Source organism: Abrus precatorius, unplaced genomic scaffold, assembly GCF_003935025.1.
Source record: "Abrus precatorius isolate BTA unplaced genomic scaffold, Abrus_2018 Scaffold7, whole genome shotgun sequence".
Lineage (NCBI taxonomy): Eukaryota > Viridiplantae > Streptophyta > Magnoliopsida > Fabales > Fabaceae > Abrus > Abrus precatorius.
Window position 1 is genome coordinate 7914683 of NW_020874417.1, and position 19546 is coordinate 7934228.

Below are 19546 nucleotides of genomic sequence, written 5' to 3' on the forward strand. Positions count from 1 at the left end.
TCCCTGTATAGGACTATTAAGAAGAAAGAAAAGATAAGAAAAACTAGTATTGGGTGGAAAAAGGCAAGAAAAAGCTATTAGTAAGGTAGGAAGGAGAGGCCTGTGTTTCATTATGTTAAGCAGCGTTTATCTTTACAATAACAAAAACTCAAATGATCTAATTTAAATTTTTTAAAATTTTAAATTCTCTAAAAAAATTAATTACCTTATCCAAACTCAATATTAGTGTTTCTCTATTATGATTTTGAGTTAAAATTTTTATTTGTTGATCTTTTAACTTGTACCTTTCTATTAATGTGATCCAATTTTTTTAAAAAAATTATTAACCAATATCTTTTGAATACTAATTAATAATTTTTTATATTGTTTTTATGAAAAAAAATATTAACCATTAACAATATTTTTTAATTTAACTTAAAGAATTCATTAATACTATTTTTTATTATAATATAATATCTAATAAAAAAAATAGGCGAAGAGAAAACCTTGGATAATACCATACAATAGGTTAGAGTTAATTTGCATTTAAAACCAATATGCAAGTGTCGAAGACTAAAAGTTCGTGTAAGTCATCCTTTTCCCCTGATAAATATATCACATCAAAAGACCACATTAATACTAAAATTTTCAACTACTGGCTAAAAACAATTGCAACCAGTAAGTTATCCAGTTTCCATTCCTCTACCCGAACAGAACCATGCCTTAACAAAGTATAAATCCTAAAGCTGGAAAGAGCCAAGAATTGAAGAAAACTACGTTTGCAACGAACAAGCACATTAGTAAATAAATATAGCCTACATTTTGCTGATGAGATCACCAAGAAAAGTAACTACCCTCTCTACAAAACACCCACATATAGGTGGGGCCAGAGGGAAGCAATCAAAATCTAGGATTACACACAGCAGCCACCCTTACTGCCACCAGCATTCGTGTCTTGGCTAGGAACAATTATCTTGGTTCCCTTCAGAAGCCCTGAACTACCACTTGGATCTGCCTCATCATTGGCAGTAAGTGTTTTCTTGCCGATAAGTCGGTATATCTCAGTTAGAATAGTCAGAAAGGCAGTTTCCACATTCGTGGACTCAAGTGCTGATGTCTCCATAAAAAATAGGTTCTCTCTTTGCGCAAATTCCTGGGCGTCTTCGGTTGGCACTGCTCTAAGAGTTGCCAGATCACACTTATTGCCTATTAGCATTATAACAATATTTTTGTCAGCATGGCCTCTCAGTTCCTCTAACCACTTTGCCATGTGATCAAACGATTGACGCTTAGTCATGTCATAAACTAACATTGCTCCAACAGCACCGCGATAATATGCACTAGTTACTGCCCTGTATCTGAAAGAGAGAAGAGTGTCACATTCAGAACCTGAGCATCAAATAAAAGCTTCAAACTCTCAAATAAAATATGAAAACAAACAATTCAGGTTGTAAATGACCAACTAGGATGCAAACCAATTTATTGCAGGGAACTATACATCAATTTAGGTTACTTATGATATATAACCTTGCATGCCGAAACAACTACCTCAACAACCCACAAGATACTACAAATTTGGCTCCTCTAGAGTGAGGTTACAATTCAATTATATCTGCTGATTATGAAATAATCCGTTGAGACTTTAACTGCTACATAATTTGTTATGCATATGCAGGTAATTTTCACAATCTCAAAAATCAACGGCCATAACTCTGCACTTTACCACTTAAGTGTACTCCTCACTTTAAAGGAGTTAAATCCTCAAAAGACATGGTTAACAACATTACATCAAATTTAGGAACCACTATTTAAACCTTAATCACATAATCCTCAAATTTCCAAACAACAAACAATCCTAAGTAAATTTTGCTGACGGGGAACCAAATGAAATTTCCCGTTTCACATGCATCCCACACCAAAAGGAAGTGATAGTCACAATCACAACTTTTCAATTTGAGCATATTAAACAGAACTAGTAGTTCCAATAATTTCCATTTGTTTTCATATTATATACGTTGTTTGTCCCTGACAGAGCTTCAAATTATCAGTCCAAAGCTTAGTTTTCCCAACTTGTTTGCAAAGCAGTTTATGTACCGGTTAACTTAAGGATTTAAGCCTAATATATATTAACTTTTCAATAAATATTTATGGGAGAGAGAAAAATAAGTAAAATGAGTCAAATTTCTCCTATAAGTTGAAATGAACTTATGTTCTTTTACTTATTTAGAAGTTTTTTTAATTAACTTCTTCAAAAGTGAGGTGCATTAGTTAATTTAAAATTATAAAAAGGATTTTAGTCATTTTATTCTTTATTTTCTTCTTTTACAAGTACTTTTACGTTAAGTTTACCCAAACAGATCCTTAACCAAACATTTTCAACGCATCTTATAATAGGATAATCCATTCCATTATTAGACTAGCAATCTGAATGAAACCTCATCAACCAACAGAACCAAATTGAACAGTAACTTCTTCCTTATTATGAATTCAGCCCAAAGAGCAATACTATCAATTCACCTGATAGAATATCAAGGACTTGACCCTTATCACAAAGCACATATCAACTAGGATCAAACCCTATATGTAAAAGAGCGTATCTTAAGCACATAAGAAAAAAGCTCAAAATAAATTAACAAATAACATATGATATGCAATTTCAAACAAGGGACGAGAATAATAAACGGTGCGTTTTGATGGTCATTTCTATACTGTTATATATTGGACAAAACTTAAAATTTTGTGATTGTAGATTTTGCAAGGCAATTGAATTGATACGAATGAGAAAACAACGTGTAACTGAATGCAAAACGCAGAAAGAGGGAGGGAGGAACCTTTCTTGGCCAGCAGTGTCCCATATTTGGGCCTTGACGGTTTTGTTATCAATGATGAGCGTTTTGGTCTGAAACTCAACGCCGATGGTGGCTTTGGAATCGACGCTGAATTGGTTCCTGGAGAAGCGTGCGAGGAGTTGGGTCTTACCGACGGCGGAGTCTCCGATCAACACCACTTTGAACACGTAATCGATCTTCTGGTTGTAATCGCCGTACAAATTCGACATCCCGCGGAATTCTACTCAATTCGGTGGCTACGCGAGATGGAACGTGCCGTCGTTTACATCAACCATCCCTTTCTTATTGTCCTTATGAGCGCCCATCACATGTTGATGTCGTTAACCAAAATCGAAGGTCGTTTTTGGGTTGACAAAAAAGAGGCGTGAGGGGCACGGAAAATGGTGGCGGTTTGGGTTTGGCAACGGGTTCAAGTTCAACCGTTCAAGGGATTCTTCCCCTGTGCCAAGGATGCAAATCTTTTGAAAAATAATAATAATAAAAAAAAAAAATCACTTTCATTAGTCAATACAGTCGATAATACTATTAATATTGCAATGACAACAGGGTTTTAATTTATAATAAATAGAAGACTCCATGAACGTCAATTAACAAATTTAATTTGTCCCTGTGAAAATTAATTAAATACCAACAAATGACAAATTCTAAAGGATAAAAATAATTAATCTAAGCCATATATTATCAAAAACTCATTTTGTCATTAGACTAAATATATAATTAACTTTCAATTTCTCATTAGACTAAATATATATTTTGTCATTTATTACGATTTTATCAATAGTAGTTAATTTAATACTGACGTGATTTGACGTGATGAGGGTATCTGCACATGTTAAAGTCAGGATTCGATTTTAAGTAATAAATATTATTTAATATTGAAAAGTTAATATTTTATCTTTACATTTTACCTTTATTTTATAGGCAGTATTATGGTTTAATGGACTTGTTGAGTCAGCTTGGTTTTGGCCCTCTAATTAGAGAGAATTAATAATTTAATTATTACTTTTAATTATGTTAATTACCTTTAATCCTGACTCAGATGATATTCGGCTTGTCTTGACCAAGAGAGTACTTGGTTCCTTTTTTCTATAAATAAGACCGAGTACTGTCTTGTCCGGTACAAAATTAAATAAAAATAATCTTTAAATTAAAAATTTATAAAAAATTTAACTAATATTTAATTAAAAATAATATTAAAAGGAAAAACTTCTAAAAACACACTTCCTTAAGAATTTATATTTATAAACTATATACAAAGTTAATTCATTGCACGGTTCACAAACCACAAGAGTATTGCCAAAATTTTGTAGTTTATTGCCTACCTTGAGTAATCACAGACTCCTCCATGCTTTTACATATTAAGACCATCTTCTTTACCAGAGTTGCATTATGAGTTTCTCAATTAAAATTTTGTTAGGTTAATACACATATTATTAGTTTCTTCCACAAACAACTAAAATTAGTTGCTTACTATTTTTAATTGTGTTTTACTATAATTATAAAATAAGCAGCATACCACGTACAGATAGTGGTGCTCTAATACATGCATAAAATAGGATTAACAGCGTAAAAAAGAAAACCAATCATCAATAATTAATATTAATTTGAATAAAGTGTTTGGAGAATCTTAGGAATGAACCTGTTGTCAACAGCGAAAGCAACAAATATTCTCCCACACCTGTGCAGTTAAACAGATAGAATCAAAACTACTCTCAGCAGTATAATAATTTGGCAGAAAATTAAAATAAAATCAGAGTCTTCCAAGCAGCAGAATACTCACCCAATGGGTTCAATACAACCATATAACTTTACTATGTGTGGGTGTCACAAACAGCCACTAGAGAAGGCAATAAAAAATTGGAAGGCTATATCAAACTATCAAGCTAAACATCAAGAACAACATACTAAATTTTCGTGATAAACGAAGCATGTTTACCCGTCTAATGATGAACCCACTGCACTATCCTTTCTCTTTCTTCTTCTCTCCGCGTTGTTTTTGCTTCTCGCACGTTTACATGAAGTACTAATTCTTTCCACCCATATCTCTAATACAACGAGTTTTCATTTCAATTGTTTTTGAGAAATTCAAAACAACTTGAGAAGGCAAAATTTTGTAGTATTGGTTTACAACAGTCATTGCAAGCTATCCAACCTGGTCTATAGTAAGCTTATTCAGATCAAGTTTTAAAACTTCAAAATTATTTATTCTTCCAAATGCAGTCTAGGTTTGGCGATGAATAAAAGAAAAAGATGCAGTAATAATAATAATAATAAAAAGTTTCACGAGTCCATCCATACTATGCCCATTTTTTTATATTTAATTTATTTGAGCTCTAATTTTAATGATTTAAATTCTATATTTTAATGAACACAATCAGGTGCGTCTGACGAATCCATTTCGTGGACTCAAGGTAGGTCCAACTGTCTTTGATATTTCAAGGTACAAAACAGAGAGAAAGTAGCCAAACACGACCATATACCAGTTCGTGTTTTTATTCTCTTTCCATTTTTCGCTAGTGACGAGAAAACTGGTGGGGATATGATATGGTTAAATACAGAAAAAGAAAATCATAGAATGGGTCATGCTTGTAGTTACAGTTGGTCATAAATGAAGGCGTGCGTCAACCTTTTCCTCTCGGACAAGTGTCTGAGTCAGCATCAATCATCAATGACATTTTACAGGTCGCAATATGCAACTCATCTATTAAGGGCAAAACAATTTATATGTTCTCCATCAAAATAGCAAAATGGCCATGCATAATAGTTTTATTTATATATTATACTCAATGACGAGACGCAAGCAACAAATATACTTCATCTATATCCTATCTAAGTTTAAAACTTTCACATACTATAAAAAGTAAGAAAAAAAGAGTACATTACTTGAAAAGGAAAACAATTACTAAGACTCTACTATACAAAATTACAAATATACTATTTGATTTATTGATTCTGTAATTGAAACCCCGTTAGCTTAAAGAACCTAGATATTGTGGTAAAGAGCTACAAGCTAGTAGTAGTATTCAGTGTCGCCTTTGAGATATAATAGCATCCTATATTAGCATCTTTCCTTCTACTTATTGTTCAGCATGAAAGTTAAAAGCACCCTATCCAAGCCATCTTTGCATACTTTTAAGTATTGCTCATAAAGGAATGTTATCAAGCAATTTGATGTGTATCTGCCTTTTGCAAGTTTATACATTTGCAGTTTGCCCGTTTTTCACTAAGAGTCTGCAAGTAAATGAAAAATGAGTGTTAAAATGAGTCAAATTATAATTCCATGATATTAATTTGAAAACATGATTGGATTCACGTTTAAATGAACATGAATTTATATTTACTTTAAGGCTAATAACTGTAGCTTCTACGTTGAATTAATGTTGACAAGTTTTTTAACGCGTTTGTAAAGAGAGTCCACTGATCTTTTCCAAATTCTATTTTTATGTTACCTTGAATTGTTTCTGAAGATCTTTAATGTATTCAACAGCCAAGTCCAACATGTCTGCTGTGTTGGTTTGCTGCCAAGAACGCGAAGAATGTCAACTTTCCATACACAATCATAGCATTATATCATATATGTAATTTATTTATATATTCCAAACTCAACCATGCTTGATGTGTCTTACCTTGTCCATGTTAGGAACAAGCTCTTGTAATTTTCTCATTCTTTCACTGATCCGAGTTCTTCTCTCCTGAAAACAGACATTTATTCTCAGAATCATCGTTTACAAATTATTACTCCATGAACTCATCGTAGTCTAGTAGCATGTTTGAAACAGCTTACTGACAACAAATAACAATCAAACCTTATTCCATTAGGTAGGGTGGCTACATGAATCACACCATGTCACTACACTCAATCAAAAACCAATTCTCTCTAGTTGTTTGAAACAACTTATTTCAAAGTAAATAATTACTTTTTAAAAGCTCTTTCAGAAAACTAACAAAAATAAGCGATTATTTTTTAAAAATAAGTTACTAAATAATACTCTATTGTTTTGGCATAGGAAAGGACTGATAGCTACATTCCATCTCTCAAAAATCAAAAAGCTACTTCCTTCCATTATAGTTATTAATTCCTAATTGTAAGATAAGAAGATGCATTGAAAAACTAATGAGTTTTACATATAGACAAAATCCTACCCTTTCAGCAATACTTCGAGGATGAGTAGCACAGCCTCGCTTTGCTCTAATTTTACAAGGAACAGAATCAGGGAACTGAAGCAACTTCTCCATAGTAATCATATCAGCTGAAGCTTTAGGTAAACTCAAGTGATGAGATAATATATTAACTTGGTTTCCTTGCTCTTCATTCTGATCACAAAAATTTATTTCTATTAAGAATATGAAATGAAAGTGGAAGAGCAAAACAAGAAAAGTGAGTATCCTCTCTCTCTCTCTCTCTCTCTCTCTCTGTATATATATATATACCTGAATATCAGAAAATATCTTTTCATTGCCAGTTCTCCCTCTTTTCAAGCCACTGAGATTTTCTGAGAGTTGTGGAGTGTCATTCCAAGAACCATAGGGGAATCCATGGCCATAATGTTGACCATCACCATTGCTACCTCTTTGTCTCCTATCATCATCAGGGCTAGTTGCCTCAATCTCCTCACTCCCAATTTCAGAGATTTGTGATAACATTCCCAAGGAAGAAGCACTTCTTGAAGAGAAGCTAATATGATTATTCAATCTATTAATACAAGGATTAACTTCATTACTTCCATTCACCCCACAAAAGTTTCCAACACCTTTCATGGTGGCAAACCCTGCCATTAACAAATTTATAACTTCTCAGTAGCCATTAATAATGAATATTTCATCTTAAAAACATATCATGTTCTGCCATACGTTATAGAATCTAGATTATAAAATTCAAGTTACCACAACTGTATCTGTATGTAAAACATAAGCTTGAATTTCCAATCCTGTGTCTAAATACACAAAGTGACATGCATAAAAGAGGTGACCTGAATAAAACAAGTGCCAAGAATACGTAAATTTCACTCAGGGTAGACTTTGAGAAATTTCATCCCCTACCAGGTATAGACAATTTCGATTATCAGATTCTAAGCAAAATAAATTGCATAAAATGTCAATCCCAATTATTATTTTCTGTTTCCATATACTAGAATATCTAGGCTTCTATGTTGTGATTGCAACTCAATTCACCACAGTAAGTAGCAAATACTCATTACATTATTACTCATAAAAATTGCATAGCTTCATATGACAATTCTCTGCTGCATACCCAACTAAAAATTCTATTTCCAGAAGCATGAATATAAACATTAAAATTTCCGAACGCGTAACCTATAAGCATGACAAATCCCATAAAATGTCCCCACAAAATCATCCTTTTCTATACTAAGACACTAGAAGAATTTATAGGCTTGTAAAAATTTAGCATAGCCAGTAGCTAAATTCAGGGCATATTTAGAGAATTTGAAATAACAATCTATTACTTTTTAGTAAGATAGCAAAAATAACCAATTATTTCTTTAAAATAAGCTAAACCAAACACATATAATACCATTCGCAACTAGAAATTCTATTACGAAAATTAAAATTTCCAAAAGAGTAGATTATATAAAAATAAAATAAAAAACAAAAGAGGAAGCAGAACAGAACAGAACAGAATAAGCACAATATAATACCATTTTGAAAGGTAATGTTGGAGAAAAGACCAGCAGGGGAACTATTCTGCCTGAGAAGACTTGAACCAAATCCCTTGTGGGGTGTTTCATGATCCATTCCCATTGACCCTACCATCCCATAAGAACCCTCCGTAGCAGAAGAACCATGCCTCGGATAGTGAGGTGGCAACCCACCAACACCATAACCCTGAGAATTCATGACACTCAAAGCCTTTGAACAATCCTTGTTCTCTTCAAAGCTAGTGGAAGCAACAGCAACAGTATCGTTGCTACTACTCACAAATCTAGAAATCAATTTATCCGATTCAGAACCTTCCCAGAAACTGTTGCTGCTGACAGAAGGTGTGAGATTTGAAAGTAGCGAAGTTGGTGCAGAGCGAAAACGAAGCAACCCAGATGAGGGTTGGTTCAGTTGATAACTTTGATGGGTATTGGAATCCATTGTTACTATTATTATATAATATGCTTATCTTATTACATGTCACGGTGAAAAAGATGAAAAGCAAAGTCACCACGATATGAGAAGCTGGGGAATCATGGTTGAAAAGACTGGTCGCTTTTTATCCAAGAGAGAAAAAATTCTCAGAATTTATTTTTTTTTCGTTGAGAGAGAAAACTCAAATAAGTTTTTTTCCTTTTTGTTTTTTCAGCTTAGTTCCTAAGCTGGGGTGGGATAAGATCTTGTGGTAGAAGCAACAGAGGGAAAGAAAGGTTGCACACAGTTCAAAGGGTGGGTATGGTGTTGTGTAGAAGCAGCAGAGATAGGAAGACAGATCCAGTGAAAGGGACAGGAGAGAGAGAGAGAGAGAGAGAGAGAGGGGTACATGTGCAGCTTCAGATTTGCTTTAGAAAGCAGTGAAAGCTAGGAAGATCTCATGGATGAGAGAGAAGGTAAGTTATACATTTTTTAATATGTATTTAAATATATATAATACAAAATTAATAAATAATATATTTTTTAATATAAGTTTTTTAAGTTTTATAACTTTTAATAAAAAATTTATTTTATTTAATATATAAATTTTTGTTGCATATGTTAAATATACACTAAAATTTATATATTATATTTATCTTGACTGAGATGCTAATTTGGGCCAATGAGAATGTACAAAAAGTCATCAATCGGGGTTTCGACCGAGTGTCCTTACTCTTTCCCTCTAGTATAGATTTTTGTACTCGGGATTCATGGTGAAGAATTAGAGAATGAAGTATTTCTTTAAGCGTTGAATTTTTATTTTTTTAACAAAATATGTTTCATTTTTATTTTTTATAAAATTATTTTTTTAAATTTTAATATTTTTTAAAAAGTTCACTTTAATCCTTTTCACTTATATGTTTTTACAAAAATTAAAATATAAACAAAAAATTTAAGACATGATAATATTTAACTTAATTAGAATTGTTAAAATAAGTTAGTAACTACTAATCAATTGAATTTGCAGTGAGTTTTCAACTAATTGAGTTATAAAATAGTTGATCCATACAATATTAGATTTTTTTTTAGCCAAGTCACCTAATTTACTAATTAAACAAACAAGTTAACATGTAAGTTTAGGGTTTAAAGTTCAAGATATAGGGTTTTGTGGTAAAAAATAGATTATGTCTTTATGAGGAGAAACATACCTTGAAGACCAGTGGCATAGACACATTTTTTTACTAAAATAAAACACAATCTTAGGTTTCTACATCCTAACGAAATAGGAACTCATGAAAAATTTTAAGGTTTGAAGCAACTATCAAAGGAGCAATTAACCACCAATTGAAGGTAAGAGATCGTGGGCACGAAGAAACGATTGTGGGCACGAAGCAGTCATGGAGAAAGCACGATCATGAACAGTTATGGGTGATAGCAGTTGAGAAAAAGCACGTTCAGAAGGCAATTATCAAAAAGTGCCGGCGAAAGAATGAAAGCAGTTGAGGAGGATCGCCTATAAATGTCACAAAGCTTTATATTCCCAAGGGACGACTTTTTGCACCACACACTTATGTCCAAACACTCTGCTCACTAAAATTTTGCACCGAGTCAAACACTAGTTACCAGAGCACTTACAGTCCTTGTTATTGTTTGCTTAGAATCATACGTTTACTTTTATGCAATTTATATTCCTGTAATTTGTTTTGAGTTTATTTTGCTTGTTTCTATTCCTACAATTTAGTTCTTGTTTAGCGCGTCTTGGCAAAACTTCTACATTCAATTCAATTTCGCATAATCGTTATTTACTATTTTCGCTTAATATTTTACTTTACAATGTCACTATGAATATTACATTTAACAATATACTTAAAATTATATAAAATAACTTAAAATTTAGCTCTCAAATTGCTCTTAAATTTATTTATTTACATTTTACAATTTTCACTGTAAACAATTATAAAACATTTAAAGAGAATGATTAAAATTTTATCTTAAATACGAAGAAGGTCAATGTGTTTAATTATACAAGAACTTAATTAAAATATCTTCACTTACACTGAGATTAAAATGAACTATTATATAACATTGCAGGAACCAAAATAAAATAATTTTATTACCAATTAGATTTAGTAATAGCAATTAAACTTTTTTATAGAGACTAATACGGGTTGATATGAGGTAGGTGTCCACTGAAGATTTTGTGTGTGACAACATTATAAGTAGAAATATTTATATTTGAAAAGTCCATCGTACGAGTGTCCAAGAACCATAATTTAAGGTCAAAACACTAAATATTGATGAACCTACCTTCATTTGTTTCTCTAAATTCTTTAATAGACTTATTCTCATTAATATTTATTTTTATTTATGTTATTTCATTGAAGACTCGATTCAATCTTGATCTAATTAAGTCTTATAAACCTTTAAGTGAGTTAGTCCTTGTTGGAACTACAAAGATTTAGAAAGGTTTATAATTGCTAATGTCAAATTTTTAACCATGTGTTAAAGTGTGTAGTATCGTCTTATAAAATACAAAAAATATTCAATGGTATAATCACAAAATACTCTAATACATGTGAAGACTCAAAATATGATCCAAGTATCCTTTCACTTCAAAGATTTATTTAATCAAAGAAAGATCACACAATTAAGGATCTACAAAACATAAAAGATCTATTTACCTTAATGTAAGACGAAATTTATCTTGAAAGTACTTGATAAAAGCGATGCTTAGAAATAAAACCAGGCTAGACCCTTTATAAATGTATGACTGTGATAACAAACAAACTTAAGTGTATTTTACTAAAGAGGTTGAAAAAATAAGACAAAGTGAGTACTATGCATTCAACAAACTTAAAATATTAAATGCATTCACTCTTCATTCTTTTTACATCATTAATTTGGCTCAATTTGAATAAAGTTGAGCTGTACTTGTAAGAGAAGAAAATAAAAAGTAAGACAACAAAAATCCTTTTGATAAATAAAAATTAACTTATGCATCTCATGCTTTCAATATGCTTTCAAGAAGTTGATTGAAAAAATTTGTAAAATATAAAAGAGCATAAGTTTATTTTATTTATAAGAGAAGTTTGACACATTTTACTTTTTTAATTTTTGTCTTTTATAAGTACTTATTGATAAATTAATTCAAACAAAATAGTTATCTCTTTTATATTTATTAAAGGTATCCTTCTAATAACATATTTATTTCTTTCAATTAAAAAATTTAGTTGCTAGGAGTGTGTTAGCTTAAATATGCTATGTTCAAAGAATACTTGGAATGTTGTACCTCGAGAGGAATATCAACAGTATTTAGGCTTTGAATATTCATCTCTTGCACTCTTAACTCTGATCGGTAACATATTGTTCAAAGCACAAAAAGTAGTTATTATTTTTAAAAAGCTTTCTTTTCAAACTTTCAAAACAACACTGTATAATAATTTTTGAAATGTTTGTTGGAAGACAAAAATTTATTTTACATTTAAAAAAGTATTAACATATTAAACTAATATTTCAAATATATATATATATATATATATATATGTATGTATGTATGTATAAACACAGTTCAACCTTCCTTTATTGTGTTTTTGTTTTATCACTTCTTTCGATCTCGATCAAGTATGATATTGGAGATCCACAACTCTCATTTGAGGTCTTCTTATTAATATTGAAATGATGTGACCTAGACGATTAATCCCATGTTAAGGAAACCATTGATTATTTGGTCATTTAAAACAAAGATTGACTTAGGTTGAATATAATCTAAAGCGTCCAATGTACAATTTTCTTTCATTTAAAATAGATATAATAAATTTACATAAAATAAAAAAATAGAACATCGTCGAAATATATATGATTTTGTTAAAATCAATCGAATGCATATAATGTCAAAGTACTTCTGTGACTCACAATTTTTTTCTTCAAATTAACTCTTAGCTAGAATTTAATTATGCTCAATTCAGTCTCTATTTTATTACCATCTATCTTGATAGTTTGATATAATAACAATATCAACATATCATATAAATGATAAATTTAAAAAAAAAATACCTCTAATATTAGATATTTTAAGAAATTTTAATTATATTATATTTTTTGTTTTATCATTTTTTTTATGTATATATTGTAAATGTATAAACTTTTAAAATAAACATTTGAATTTTTAAAAAAAATTTACAAAGAGGTGTTATCATACGTATACTTGAACAATAATACATTCATTTCACCTTAAATATCATAATAAAATTAAATTATTATGAAACTCTTAATTTGTATCTACTTAACCTTTTTTATTTTTTTCTAGCACAATAAAAAAAATTTATCATTTATTAATAGACAAAAATTGTCCTTGCAGATAGGCTTGTGACTAGGTAACATATTGGGATCAGTACTTGAGCTGTAGCTGAAAGAATATACCATACATCTTCTTCTATTAAAGGATAATCCATTAATAAAGCAAAGATATTTAAGTATGGTGCATTAGGTTAAAACGTCTATACTAATATTATGATGCTATTTGTAATATATAATAGAATTGTTTATTTAAACTCATACATCAATATTTATATTAAGAATTGTTTATTTTTTTATGACAAAATTTATATTAATATAATATTAAACTGTTGGTAATTTTAAAAAAAAAAAATAGTGAAATTAAGGTAATGTCAACGAGACTTATATGCAAATAAAACAAGCCTGTTGTGGTTTGTACAATTAATGATTTGAATCGAATAGCATATCTAGCAGCATCACACAGGATATATTATCGTTTAATAATGTAAACGATACCATATGCTAAAGGTTCAAGCAAAAATTTTGATAAAAAAAATTGTATTAAATAGTGTGTTCATAACCTTTCTCATTTAGATAATAATAAGACATTTTTCTTACTGTGCAGGAGAAACGAAATTCCTTTTTGTATTCCTTTTCTTTTCTTTTGGTGGCAAAGAGCAAAACATGGCATAATGCATAGATTCAATTCAATCTGTATCTGTCTAATCCTGATCATGAATTTTGATGATGATAATTGTACAGCAATGTCAATTATGGAACAAAATCGGTCTCAGAGTACTAAGAATATTATAGACTAGAATTATGCAATGTTTCTTTTTTATTCCCAAATGACGTAAAGTTAGATCGTTTGATTCGTAAAAGAAAAGAATAAAGAATTTTGATCGTTGAGTTATCTCATTACAGACCCTGAAAGGCAACTTTGGATGGAATCTCATCCCATCCTTCAAGCCTTTTAAATTTATATAAAATCTCTTGTATGATCATACACGAGAAAAATCTTCTTACGTAAGTTTAAAAATTTTTAACACGTTAGATGAAAATTAAATATAAAATTTTTTAAACTTACTATATGTGAGAAAATTCTGCCTCAACTTATTATTTTATTCTAAACTATTTATTATTTTTGTCTTTGGAACATAAATTATTTCTGTATAACGTGTATGTGATTTCGTTAGTAACGTTATAAATACTGGCATAGTGGTCCCATGGTTTGTCCCGTGGTATCTGTGCATGTTTGATGATATATGTAAAAAAGAAAGTTAGCCAGAAAGGGTAAATAAAGTGGAAGAAAGGTTGAGATCTGAAAGGTACAAGACAATTAAAGTAAAATGAAAAGGTGCTGTTTGTGTGGAGCCAAACACGGATACGTGAGACTGCATTTACTTCTCTGTCATTGCCTCTATCTGTTTTCTTTTCCATTTCAAGTAATGTAAAATATTATAATATATGAGTATGCATTATGAATGAGTGTTTAATTCATCAGTCAAAGATATATGAGATCTTATGTTTGATTCTTTTCACGATTTTAGAGGCTGCTTTAGTCTTTTAATGTATATTTAAACATCAATTTAGTTTTATGATCAACTAATTATTTTTACACTATATACTATCAAATTCATTTCAAAATTTTTTAATAACTAACTTGATAATAATAAATGTGAGTATTTGTCCTTTATATTACCACATTTTTTTCAAAGAAGTTAGATTTTACAACAATGCTTCAAAGGCAAATTTTTCATACAATAATTATGCATTATGGTCCAGTAGAGTATTTTACCAATAATGTTTTTATTAAGAGAGGGAATTATATTCATTTAATTAAACTTTCTTTACATTATATTTATTAATAGACATGACAACAAGTTAGTTTGTGTTTTAAGCAAGTTACACAAACATTAAGTTTAAGGTAATTTACATTCACACTTTTTAAATTTTAGCAAATTATATTTTTATCCTACACAAATATCTCTTAATTTACGTAATAATATAATATTAAGTATTTTATTGTCTTAAACCTTTGCTGATTTCTAAATATGAATTGAGGGTACAATCACATGTAATTTTGTTAATTTTTTAGAGACTCCTGTTTATACTTGAGAATAATTCCTCAGCTAGATCGAGTAATAAGCTAGTAGTTAAAAAGTTATTGTTGAACTGAAATAGATGATATAAGTAAGAAAGATGAGTATAATTTAGGAAGGTAGTCATTTTCCTAACAGAACCTCCAGTCAAGAAGCTCAGCATCTAGTAAATATATCAATTGTGATTATTGCTAATTGATGTAAATGATGGCAGGCACGGCCCAATGTCCAAGCAAAATGCATTTTATCATTTTTGTATAGGGTGTGTCTAATGGTAATTTATTAGTCTTTTTTTAGTCTTTTTTTTATATTTCAAATAAAATTAGCATGTTTATAAAAAAATAAAAAAAAATTCATCACAAGTTTTATGACTTTTATTGTGTCAAAGTAACACAAAAAATGTTTGATATTTAAATTTCAAGTTATTTTCAACTATTAAAATACGGTTATAAGTTCAGTACGAGTATTGTTTGAATATTAATAACTCAGAAGTTTCTTTAAGTCAATTCTCATCCTTATTTCTAATAAGAGCACCAAACTAACTATTGTACCAAACTAGTTTTTGATAGACTCTCAGCACTCTCATCAACATTAAAGATGAATTCAAATTTTTTATCAGCTTCCTAAAGAATCTCACAAGAGAGTCTAATATTGCTGCACTTGTGGTTGGTAAGATTCATAACATCAATCATAATTTTATAAAATGAGATATTGTTTTTCAGCAATACCAACAGCATTCATGACTCTCCATATCTACCATAATGTAACTAAAAATAAGAAAATGTTATTTTTATATTGAGTCATAATCTAGTTGTTTGTATTAAAGGAAATTATAAATTTTTTAGTCTATAGATCTACACAAACTCACTCATATTTTCTTAGCTATCGAACAATTTCTAACACAATGAAAAGTATTTTAATGTAAATGTGACATCTTAAACAAATGGACGAAGATGTCAAGTTCCTATAATATATTAAATAATTTGTGAGAAATGTATCACAATAAATAAGTTAAACTAGAAATTTAATCTTTTTTACACAACAAACATGTCAAATATACCTCAAACTAATATATTAATATAGAGTTATCTTACTAATGAGTCAATTAAAATTATATTTAGTTGTATAACTTTTCTCTAAATTGATTAACCAAATAAATATGTCTTCAATATAATTAGTAATTAACAAGTTAGATTGATGATAAACCGTTAGGATTTTAAATAACTATGAATTAGTCTTTAAGGTAGTTAGTTTGATTTTAGTGATCTCTATCTTTTAGGATTTGGATAGTGATCCTTTCTTTTGTTAACTCCATGTTAGTGCATTTGAATGTTGGACTGCAACTCTTCTGTTATCATGGTAAAGCTATTATATATAGCTATATTAGTTAAAAAAAAAAAAGAAAAAGTAGACTTATTCTGTCATAATCAGTTGATTAACATCTTTCTCACTTCAAATTCATGGTTTCACCGTCACTTCAAAGTAAATTCATTCACTCTTTATAGAGCTCCTCTATAAATTAAGAAAAACACCCATTTGCGTATCCGTATATAGAATTCCCTAACCTTGCAGCTCACAATAATCATAATTTAATTTTATTAATATGGAATCTGCATTGATTATTTAAACCACAAAAACTTTGTATTTATTTACTGAACTATACATTACAAAGAGAGCCCATGTGAGAGAGACATGCAGCAGTATTAAAGAGTACATTCATACACATTTTGTTTTGTGTGTATGTGTATCGTTTTGGTTTTCCCCCATTTTGTGTTGACTAAGACTCTAAATTAGTTCCTGCCAAGCTTGATGTGATCCCAGTGGTGCCGTTTTGGAAAAGTTATCAGAAGTTTTTTTTCTCATTTCTTAATCTGAAGTAAAGTTTTGTGAAGCACTCTTTTGCATTACAAATTTATTTTGCTTAATAGAAATGTTAGTTTAATTACACAACAAATTTCAACCATAAAGGAACAGCACTATGAGAGGATAATGCTGCATTCTTAGCCAACGACAGTTGCAGGGAAGAATCCATTTTAGTTTTAATATGATCTATTTATCTTTATTATCCATGTCTGCAGAAGTTTCGTTTTGTTGATTTTTCAGAATGTTAGTGAATATTTTATATTCACATTTATTTTGGTCACTAAATCCACTCTCTCTATTCAGAAAATAAGACACCATGGTGCTTGAAATGAGTAAGGATTTAGAAAATCAAAACTGCAAATTAATTTCTATTTAAATCTACTTTCGATTCAATTTTACTTCTGCATAGTTATATTATTATTTCATTTGGTATCAGATCTGTGTGCCTCTACTTTGATTGTTTTGAAAATTTTGAATTTTTTTTATATAGATCTTATGTGTTTTGACCCTTTTAATCAAAATTAAATATGAAAAAGTGATGAGAAATCGTTTGCTATATTTTGTTATGCCTAAAAATATGTTATTTCATGTTTAATATATGCTGACCCGGCTAGAGATTAAAGATAATTGAAACATTTCATCGTTTTGCGTGTTTCTTGTTGCAGATGAAATGTCTTATGTACATACATGAACGTATCTATTTATATAAGACAATATTGAATTACTTTTTTATGAATATCAATTAAATTATTAAATGATATGATATTTTTCAAATATTAACACATACCAATTTTAAAATAATCTCAAAATTTATAAATATATAATTTAATCAGAAATATTTATCATATTTTAAATAACAAATAACATGTTAAATAAAGTAATAAAAAACTTATTAACTTCATTTACTTTATAAAAATTTCAATCTAATTTTATCAATGTCTTTATGCGTAATTAGAATGTTAAATAACTTCTTAAATTAAGTTAAACGAAAATGTTATTTTCGTACCAGAATGTAAGAATAAGTTTTAACTACAAAATTTTATTATAAATAATTAAGATTAAAATGTATGACTTATATGACACTTTTAAAAAGTTATACGATTTTTTAAATGATTATGAAATTTTAAAAAAACTATAATATAATATCAACCACTCATCTTTATTTATACAATCTAAAATTTATTATTATTATTATTTTCATGTATAAAAAAAATATTATGTGTATATGTACACATGTATGTATGGTATATATATTTAAAGTGAAAATCAAGTTACTTCAGACAAAAATTACTTTATTTAATTAATTTTTATAAATATTAAATTTTAATATTTCATCGTTAAATTAAATTTTTTTCTTAAATAAATCAAGTATAAAAAACTCATAAATCTAAAACTAATTCACAGTTCATTATATAACTGTATTTTAATATTTAATATATATGCTTAAAATATAGGCAATGTTGATAATTAAATTACATATTTACAAATATGTACTTTATCCATTATAATGTTGATGACCAATATAAACATATCATCTTATTTAATAGTTAAATTAATAAAATATAATATTTATAAAAACTATTAAAAATAACGTATGAAGGTAAAAACATCTGAATTGACAATATATGAATTGATCTTAATATAATATAATAATTTTTCACAATTATTAAAAATAAGGCTCACCCTAAAATTAAAATTAAAGAATTTTAAAAGATATTCATAAGATGGGCCGACGGAAAAGACGTTGCAGGAGCCACAAGCGGTTGTGGAAATCCAACAATATCTTTCAAACAAAAAAAGGTCATACAATATTTATATGGGCCAGAAGTTGTAACCGAAATATCATGGTCATTTATATGGCTATTTCCCTCTTAAATTATATATTTATATCTTCATTAAAAATGGGATTTTTTTTTAAAATTATTTTATCTTTTATTTAATCCTGCAATTTTTTCACCATTGAATATTTGATTTTGTTGTTAATTTACAATTTGTACTGTTTTCAAATATTATGGATCAAATTAAAGATATTGTTCCTTTACATATAAATTAGTAAATTTATAAATTAAAATAATTTTTAAATAAATAAAATCAAATTATGTTGTATGATTATTTTTATATTTAAAAAATATTAATGTAACATTTTGTTATATAAAGTAAGACAAAATTGAAGCGATAGTATTATTAAAGTTAAAGAATGAATTAAGAAAAAATATATTACAAGTAGACTAAAAAAATTAAATGTTCAAGGCGACATAATGAAAAGATAATTAACTTCTAAAAATATATTCATTCAAGATAATTCTTAAATAATCGTAATTATTGACATTTTATATATAGTTAGATTAAATTTTATGATTATTGAAATCTCTCTCTTGAATTTAGAAGTTAACTATTTTATTTATT

At 28.9% G+C, this 19546-nt stretch overlaps 2 protein-coding genes across 2 annotated transcripts; both read right to left on the reverse strand.

Annotated features, from left to right (window-relative positions):
* Window positions 1–556: 556 nt before the first annotated feature.
* On the reverse strand, window positions 557–3222 carry LOC113870755 (ras-related protein RABA4d). The gene is made up of 2 exons (XM_027507201.1): window positions 2811–3222; window positions 557–1337 (listed from the first exon to the last, which is right to left on the reverse strand). Exons 1-2 carry the CDS (start codon window positions 3035–3037, stop codon window positions 893–895), a joined length of 672 nt encoding a protein of 223 aa, XP_027363002.1. The 5' UTR covers window positions 3038–3222; the 3' UTR covers window positions 557–892.
* A 2316-nt stretch (window positions 3223–5538) lies between these two features.
* LOC113873069 (transcription factor bHLH130) lies at window positions 5539–9366 on the reverse strand. The gene is made up of 6 exons (XM_027511039.1): window positions 8486–9366; window positions 7260–7597; window positions 6972–7142; window positions 6455–6520; window positions 6278–6346; window positions 5539–6059 (listed from the first exon to the last, which is right to left on the reverse strand). The coding sequence occupies exons 1-6, from the start codon at window positions 8925–8927 to the stop codon at window positions 5988–5990; spliced, it is 1158 nt and encodes a 385-aa protein (XP_027366840.1). The 5' UTR covers window positions 8928–9366; the 3' UTR covers window positions 5539–5987.
* Window positions 9367–19546: the final 10180 nt, after the last annotated feature.

Bases quoted from the DNA above. Each gene is read 5' to 3' on its own strand.
- LOC113873069 (XM_027511039.1), bottom strand. From the start codon at position 8,927: ATGGATTCCAATACCCATCAAAGTTATCAACTGAACCAACCCTCATCT. The intron at 6,521-6,971 runs GTAGGATTTTGT...GTCTGTTTTCAG, and splicing joins CTCGAAGTATTGCTGAAAGG to GAGAGAAGAACTCGGATCAG. The intron at 6,060-6,277 runs GTAACATAAAAA...ATTTACTTGCAG, and splicing joins ATCTTCAGAAACAATTCAAG to ACTCTTAGTGAAAAACGGGC.
- LOC113870755 (XM_027507201.1), bottom strand. From the start codon at position 3,037: ATGTCGAATTTGTACGGCGATTACAACCAGAAGATCGATTACGTGTTC. The intron at 1,338-2,810 runs GTTCCTCCCTCC...TCTCTCTTTCAG, and splicing joins GACACTGCTGGCCAAGAAAG to ATACAGGGCAGTAACTAGTG.